At 40.8% G+C, this 9,151-nt stretch overlaps 1 protein-coding gene across 1 annotated transcript in view; it reads right to left on the bottom strand.

Moving 5' to 3' along the window:
* Positions 1–8,846, bottom strand: part of ANO4 (anoctamin 4) — a 220,981-nt gene extending 212,135 nt beyond the window's left edge. Inside the window, exons 1-2 of the mRNA XM_075058242.1 lie at positions 8,645–8,846; positions 4,580–4,816 (exon numbers count right to left, since the gene is read on the bottom strand). Of these exons, the coding sequence (XP_074914343.1) occupies positions 4,580–4,816; positions 8,645–8,846 (439 nt within the window). The remainder of the gene's footprint in view (positions 1–4,579; positions 4,817–8,644) is intronic.
* Positions 8,847–9,151: the final 305 nt, after the last annotated feature.

Genomic DNA, 9,151 nt, shown 5'->3' on the forward strand with positions numbered 1-9,151 from the left:
ATCTTCCTCCCATTTAGCACTCCCCCTCCCAAGACTGTTGTCATGTCCCCCTCAATCATCTCATATTCACATTATAATTCTTCCAAGTCTCATTTTTCTCCAGGTGAACAAATAATTTCCTAGGCAGGACAATACTATTGCTTTTACAAAAGTCAGCTGACATTAGATCTATTGCACTCACTTTCTTTGCATCTAGCTTATCAAATAAATTTAAATGGAGTCCTACACCATACTAAGAAGTACTCAATGTCACAAATTATTTCTTTATATAGCTTTTCACTGTTATTTTGTGATTTAAAACAGGCCTAACTGCATGTGACAAGGCAGCTCTGTCAAAAATATATGGAAGCTGCAGAATCAGAGAAACTATTTAAGTGTGCACTTACATACAAATCAAGAAATACATAACAAATTAGTTTGATTTTTGTCTATGATGGCAAATATGGCATTCACAGCAGGTGGCAATATCTTGCAGTGTAGAAACAAAGGGGAAAGGTTTGATGCTATGATTGCACCAGCAAGATAAAATGGAGAGGTTGCAGGAATTTGTGTAAAAAAAACAGGGCACTTGAGCTGCAGCCAGACAGCCAACAGATTTGAGCAATGATGCTGGAACACTCTTTCAGATTTTCTTGTGTTCGCAAAAAGTTGCATACCACAATTATAAGAATACTATTTTTTCCAGAAGCACGTGTTTCTGACCAACTACAAGACGGACCCTGGTGCATCCCTGAAGAGGGTCCAGCTGCCTCGAGTCTTCTGCATTTTCCCTGTCTCTGCTGGGAGTACAAATTCTCCTGAAACAGCTCTATTCCATACATCCAGACACGAGGGATCAGGCGCAAACCCAGAAAAGTCATATATGTGCCTACTTCACATTTCAGTTGCCTTGCTGGGATTTAGAAACCTAAATACATTTTAAGGAAGACTCCATCTAAGTAAGGATGGAGTAAGGTCCTATAACAGTGGAGAACGGCAAATAAAGTACTTTAGGTAATTACAGCCCAGTCAGCCTAACATTGATATTTGAAAAGAGATGGTGACAAATTAGTAAGCAAGCAATAAATCAAGTGGCCTGTAAGCACCTTGAAGAAAACAAGATGACAACAAAGAGCTAACAGATTTGTCAGGAACAATTCATGGCAAATCAATATAATTGCTTTTGAAACAGCTGATCTAGCATACAAGGGGACAGGTCCCTGGAATGAACAAAAACCAGAAATACAGTCTAGATGAAGGTGCACTAATTTCAGGTCACAAGTGGTTGAAAGGAAAGATTCAGATTATTATCAGTAAAAATGCAAATTCATTTCAAGAAGACATAGAGGCCTTGTATATTCTATATTTTCATGACTTATGATATTTTGTTTCTCTTTAAGATTTGCATATGACACAAACTTGACAGGTATTGCTCGGCTCCTGACTCATTTCTACCCGGTGCAAATCTACTCCTCTGAATCCAGCTGGTGTTGTCTAGCAAACTCTTCTGGATATTCTGGAATATATTGTTCCATGTAATTAAGCATTGAATAATGCTCATAAGAAGAGACAAAGTTAATCAACAGGAACTCTTCAGGACTCAGTTCAAAAACTGATACGTAGTTATTAAATAGTTATCAAAACTGCATTCCTCTCTGGTACTCACTCAGAAGATTTCCAGGTTAGGAAATCAGCACAGAGTTATTCCTCATGTTTTTTCCCATTCTCAACAGAAGCGTGGTTTTCATTAACCAGCGCGATCATCTCAAAAAACATTATTTCAAATTACTAGTAATTTTAAAAGTTCAAGAATTCCCTTCCAGAGTACATGAAGTTGATAGATTCCGATGTCAATTATACTTCTATATCCAAGGACAAAATTTGATATTACTCAGTAAATCATCTAGCATTGCAGAATGCTGCGAAGCAACAAGAGCACTAAATTGAGACTAATGTTTCAAGGAGGATGCAAAGCACCCACTAAGACCTGCTCCCCAAATACTAGTAGCTGCAGTTCTATCTCTTTCATACTGTATATCCTAATACATGGATTTTTATTGTGTTGATACCTTATTTTCTGCATCACTATCTTGTTGCTCTGAACATTGAAATTCAGCTCAGACATCCCCAAGCACAGCTTATTACAAGGTCCCAAACATGCCCTGCTCGGGAGCAAGCAGCCAGAATTTTCCCACCATCAGCAGTTAAAAGAATTCTTTTGAAAATACAATGTATGTATTGTATGCTTTATATACTGGTTGTTTAGTATAGGTTGTTTTTTTAAGAATTTGTTATTAAAATGTTACAGAGAGTTTGATGTAAATTCACAAGAGAGAAGCAGCACAGCGAGCCTGTGGCTTCGTATTCTTTTGCCTATCAAGTTCCCGTAAATGGGCTGATCAAGTAATCTTGGACAAAAATGAGCCTGGATATACCCTGCCTCATTAATCAATCTCTGAGTTACCCTCAGTCTTTTCAAAAACTCCCCCATTTCAGCTGATGCAGCACTCTTGCCTGAGCTTCCACAGACATGCTGCATGCTGCTGAACAGCTGTTACCTTCCCTGCAAACAAGCTTTTCTATGATGGCAAGACAGTCCCTGAAAACCGATAAAGTTTAAAAAACTTGAGGAATCTCTGCATCAGAAGCATTGCAATAAGGCCCAGTGATATAGATTATCACTGGTGTTGCAGACACGACACCCAGTCATACAGAGAAGCTGCTGACACAACACTCTTCTACCCCTATGCAATAGGGTAAAGTACTTCTAATCGGTATATGTGAAACACTTCACCCTGCTTACGTGCAATACCCTCTCCACTGCTGCAGGACACATTTAGATTTAAAATAATCCCATGGATTACCAGTTGTTTCATTGGCTATAGAATTTGGGACATTAACTCCTCAGGATGAAGATTGTATTTTCTTTTGCTACAAGTCCTGCTTTGTAGGACCGGGACGTCCCAGCCCTGCTGGAAACAGGCATTACTTCTGTGCTGACCTGTCACCATGCTGCTATGCTGCTCTTCAGTGCAATACTTTCACAAACATCTCACTGTGAACTCTTCAAAGACTCTGTAGCTTCTTAAATTAAGATAAAAATTAGGGCATTTGTATTTGACTTGCTAATATAATATCATACTGACACCTTTGGCTTGATGCATGCATACTTTAGAACTGGGAAATTGTTCTGCAGTGCTAGCAGCTCCTTATCAAGTTTTATTACACTGAATTGTGAGCAGGAGGTGCAGATTTCCACTGCTTTTAATTGGAAGCAGAAAAAAAAAGATAAATTAAAGTCATAGCATTTAACCTTGCATGAATTGTTTAGCATTTGCCCTAGCACTCCTGCTTTGCACATGTCACCACCAGAGCAGGCATTGGGAATGGTACTTGAAGTGCTGGAGCCCAGGATTTTCGGCTGCCATAAGCATCCAGCCAGCACCAGAGGATGAGCCATTAGGTCAGAAGGTTCTGGAAAGGGAGAAATCTGTTTTGTTTGGATTTCAGCACCACCACGGAGCTTCAGGCCTGTTATTTTTTGGCAACATGCAATAATGACTACATTATACTAAGTTACATTAATGTATTACAATACTTAAAATAAAAAAAGCAGTAATACACATATTTGATTATAATTTTTAGTACAGATTACATTCAGCCACTGTTGCCAGCAGTTACAGACATTTTAATAACTAGGTAAGCACTAGGTATTTAAACCAGCCCTTTTCCAGCATTACCCCTTTCAATACTGGATCCACCAAGACCCCGCTCTCCATAAATACCTTTCTGCTACCTGGCACCTAGGCAGAACCTTGCTAATTCCTCCCACTTAGCAACACAAAAAAGGCAGCATGAATTAAAATCCCTTTACAGGGGTTCAGTTCAGAAGCCTATAGATCAGGACCTCATTTGCCAGCCAGAAAAATTCACTGAGCTCATGACCCACTTCCTATCATCATGGTGATCAAAAACTCTCAGATACAAATAAGAGCAGACTATAGGTCAAGTGATCAGCTGTCATGTTTCCTACAGACCCTGAGAGACCTCCAAAGCCCAGATGGGAAGCACCTTATCACGGACCAGCATGCTGCTGTCTCTGATAGCTTCTGATAGACATAAGCCTTTTAACAGGGTGGAAGCACAGGTGAGTTCTCATGGATGTAATCGGATGCTCCTGGTACATCCTATTTTGTGATTAGCCAGGTCCTCATAGCATTTTGGATACATGATGGATATACCAGGGTATCCTCCATCATGCAAAGTTTTATGGTAGACACAGAAGAGAGGATACTGTCCTCAAATGCCTCCACCCTCATCAAACAGTTGGTCTACCAGTTTTAGAGCAAACACACACTAATTATATTATTGTGGCCGAGAACATTATGCTCTTTGTTTACCATAAGGCAAATTGTTGAATAAGGATTACTTGGCATAAGCATAAATTCTTTCGTGAAGTTTCTGTGGTCTAATCCTTGCTTAGGAACAGTCAAATCAGCCTGGCAGCAGAAACAGCTATTTAACTTGAGCACTAAAGCTGCTGATTAAATTAAGCGCTGACATGTAAAAAACTAAGATCTGACACGTAAAAAAGACTTACCTGTAGAGTCTTGACTCAAAGTTTCTTGACTACTACTGCTGTAAGAAGGCACTGGAGTGATAGAAAGTGAAGCTGGGCAGGATAATGGATATGAGAAGTCATTCTCTGTTGCAAAACATTGAAATACAGGAACATAGGCATCTTCGGAGAAGGTGAGAGGAAGGCGAGGGTTCCCATACACATATGGATTTTTCCAGCGAAGCAGTCCTATTGCAAGAGGGCCAACAGCATCAGAACCTGACAACAAACATCAGGAGTTAAAACCTGTGCCCTTGTACGGTAGCAGCTTATAATTTTGGAGAAGGAAGCTATAAGGTAATATCAATTCCTGTTTTGATCATTAAGTTATCCTGCCTCTTGAAAAGAAATGCCATATTTTATTCTGGTCCACTATCAGTAATGCTGTTAAATGCAGGTATAACACTGAAAGTATACTTTCGCTACATGTTCTTGTACTGAGCAAGACAGTGTTTACCCATTTAACATGAAATAAGCCATCATAATTCCAATGTGAACTTACAATTTGTTGTGGTCTTGCTTACACAGATTTCTGCAGGGCCTTGCTCATGCATTACAACCTGAAGGTTTCTCAGCAGGACTGGAAGGCCAATGTTGATGATTTATTTATTTACTTTAAAAATCAACACCTTGCTGCCATTGTTCTGACCCTGTGAGGTTCAGAGCTCAGTGGAAATCAGGAAGCGGGAGGCACAGCCACTCCATGGCCACTCCAGATCCCACTCTGCTGTTAGATGCACAGGCTCTGCCCCGATGCAACTTTCTGTTCTTCTGCTATAGTCCTCAGCAATTCTCTTATCTACCAATCCATGGCTTGGAATTTTTTCAATCTATTTATTCTTTAAATATTTTTGCATTTTCTGAAGACTTACGTTCCATCTTACTAATAGCTCAACTGTATGTGACGCTGTGACATAAAACAACAGGGCTTATTATGACACTATGCCACAAGACCATGAAGGAAAACTGCCCTGAGGAGATCGTTCTGCTGCAAGTGATATCACCTCCACTGCCTCCCCCAAACCCACAGAAAAATAAAAAGACACCACCTTTGGAGTGTTGATTACCTATAACTGCAAAATAAGGGGATTTCTATACTATACATGTTTCCTCCAAGCATTATCTTACTTTTTAACTCTCAGGTTGTGATATTTGCAAGACTGGCAGCAACTGAATACAAAATGTTCCATCCACAAAACTGGACTCTCAAATACAGACAAATGCTTCAAATCTGCGATGGTCCCCCAAGCCCCCTCAGGCAATTATGGCAATGCTCACTTGAGACTACAAGTGCTGCTGCATCAAGCACTGAAATATGATGCAACAACTCAGACTTCAGACATGATCATGTAATGAATTCTTCTACAGGAAACAAAATATTTAACAGTAGAGCATGCCTGAATGGAACTTGGTAAGCCATACTACTGGCTCATAACTTCTGCAAGAGCAATGAGAGGATCTAATGTAATACTACATTTTAGTTGCCCTAAACACAATTCTGTCAGGTACTGTAACTAAGCATCAAACAAATGCACATGAAGATTGGCAGTTGTCTAAATGTAGATCCCTTAAAAGGGAACAACAGAACAGAAATTGTTCATCAGATCTTTCAGAAGAGGAGCCTCTAGGAGTTAGGAAATAAACCTCTTCAAAGAAATGTGTGCACCAAGAGTTACTTGAGCTACCCACTAGACAGACAGGTACATACATCAAGGACTCTCAAGTGTGTCCACTCCAGAGAAAGAGCTGGGTGGCACTGCAGAAACTTCAGTGAACTGTAGTAAAATATTGTTCAATACTAGCCAGTATTGCAGTAGACATCATGTTTAACAAGCCCCCATCCTCCCTACTTTCATCTTTTCTTATACAAAATTTTGGCTCATGCTTTCTTGGAAATATCAAATTGATGGAATTTCTAGGGAGTTAGCTGTCAATACATTATTATATTTCTCTTGCAAACATACATACATTTGAGCCTATCAATAATACTAAATATGGAGCTAGCAACACATAGCTTTGTCTGGCTATACCTAAAAGGACACAGCTTTTTACTCAGCTTTCCTAGTTGTAATTTGGGTTTCTTTGTATATAGATACCCAATAACTAAAGACTGCAGTTATCCCATAGTGCCTGTCTGTTTTATCATGAACGCTCAGGTAAATGAGAGCATTAATATGTGCCTGTGTATACAGGATGTGAAGTTTATGGCTGTTTTTAACTGTCGATATAATCATGAAAAATCCATAAGCACTTATGTTCATGTTTTTTAAATACGCTTGCAGTCACTCCTTTCTCCAGTAGACATTGATTTTCGCTTTTAGCAATAAAGAGTCATTCCATAAACTCATCTGAAAGTACGTGGAATTGATCATTTCTGAGAAAAAACCCCAATACAGATACATCACATCAAAGAGACTGTTACTTGTCTTATTTATCTGTTCACCAGCACAAGGCCTTTTTGCCTATACTAAAACCTCCAGCTTCACTTTCAGTTTGGTCTGCAAAGGAGCATATGCTGCAGATGTGTGTAATGTACAGACTCTGAAAAGGAAAAACTAAGCTAGAGTGTAAAAAGTTTATAAATAAAACCACCCAGAAGTCTCCAAGTTTTTGACTTTGTTCAATCTCATTAGTTCCATCGGTTAACAACAGCTTTCACCATAACCACTTCTTGCAGCCACATCAAAATGATTGTCTAATAAAATTAATACATACAGAAATGCATATATATTGATGATACATAAGTGTACCTAGATATGAATATATTTATACATACACACATACCTATGAAAGTACAAGAGTGTGTGTGTGTACGAGAAGCTGGGACACTCAGAAAGTGAATGTAATATTTTTAAATTACTAAATTGCAAAGCCGTAACAGCAGTTTCTATTGCGCTTGATGAAGTTGCAGAAAGCTTTGTTTTTTTTTTTTAGGGGGGCCAGGAGGGAGACCCTAAAGATGTTTCATTTAAAAAAAGCAAAAGCTACTTTAAAAAGTTGTCAGAGTTCAAAAACATGTCTTTCAAGGTAAGCACACCACCATGGATCATTGCAAAAGGCAAGGAACAGTGGCTAACCCTGCAGCAGCACAGACAGATGCACTCGACTGCACGATACATGCACAGGCTGTTTCTGCGTGCTTTGCTTTTCCAGCTGACAGCAATCCAACAGCCGAAACAGAAGAAAGTATCAGAAAGAGAAACTTCTGCAGCAATGACATATTTCTTAAGTTGTGCCAAGAGTTTCAAAATTATAACGGCGAAGGAAAGCAGTATCTAGCTCTCAACACATTTACTCGACAGCAAGGCAGGGAAAGGGTTGCTGAGACGTGCTGAAGGAGGCTGGTTAGCAGCCTAATAGAATTTGTGGTTGGAAACACAGGGACACCTTTGAATCTGCAGACAATGTTCCTGCTGCAGGCATAATGTCATTCCCAGGTGTTTAGATATAACTATGCTTTGCGGAAAAACAAGCACATGCACCCTTTATTAGCAATATGGAAATTTAATTAAATTGTATATCCTGGAACTGTTTCTCCCGGTGAAGAGGACTGAAAAGGGCTTGATAGTCCCTCAGAGCTTTGCAGATGCAATGCCCTGAGGAGGAAATCTTAAAGCTTGAAAATGGATACAAACCTGGCTACCCCGGTCCCTCAGGTTTTCCTATCAGACAACCACTTTTTATGCACTCCCTTGACTGTTACAGATGTTTCCCTTTCTCTCTGCATTTTTCTGTGAAGTGGTTGATTTGCATCTGTTTTCTCTCTGCTATGCCTGGATCGCCCCCAGGCTTGTTCTCTCACAGACACCACCATACCCAAAAATTCTCCCCGAAAACCTAAAATTTTGTATATCCTCCTGAGGCAGTAATCCTCAAAAAAACCCCAATCCCCTAATATTCCTCCTCCCCCACAAACACAGTAATGCCATACAGCAACCACATAACTCGGCAAACTCCTGCCTCTGCCCCAGAACATCATGAGCCAAAACCACCCGAGAGAGATGAAAACATAATTTATACCCTGCACGGTCCATGCGTTCGCCCTACCTGGGCTCCAGGCTGAGTTTGCCGCAGGGTGACAGCGAACCATCACTTGTGCCCCGCGCACCTCCAGATCCCTCCTGCTTGCTGGTGTCCGGGAATCCTCCATCCTGAAACGCCTCTTCTCCTCTCCGCTGCTGCCCAGCCAGAGCCTCTGGCGTGTGCTCCTGCTGCCTCCCGAAGCCTGTACGGCACATGCTGGCCACATGCTATAAGCTCAGTCTTGCCACTTAAAGCTTTTTTTTTTTAATTTTTCCCCCCCTCTCTCCTCTCCCACTCCTGCAGCTGGCCCTGACCCCAGCAACGAAGCACACCTCTCCCCCTCACAGCCAAGATGGAGCGGGAGCTGCTGCCTCTTCACCCGCTGCCTGTGGCTGCTGCTCCAGCCAAGGCTGCTCCGTAGGGAACCGAACTCCCTCAGGGAGAGGGGGAGGGAGGCACCAACACCCGTGGGAGGGTTTGCAAAGCGTTTTTATTCACGTGTTTTTATTCACCTAACGCCTTCTCGGCGCA

Source organism: Buteo buteo, chromosome 26 (assembly GCF_964188355.1).
Source record: "Buteo buteo chromosome 26, bButBut1.hap1.1, whole genome shotgun sequence".
Lineage (NCBI taxonomy): Eukaryota > Metazoa > Chordata > Aves > Accipitriformes > Accipitridae > Buteo > Buteo buteo.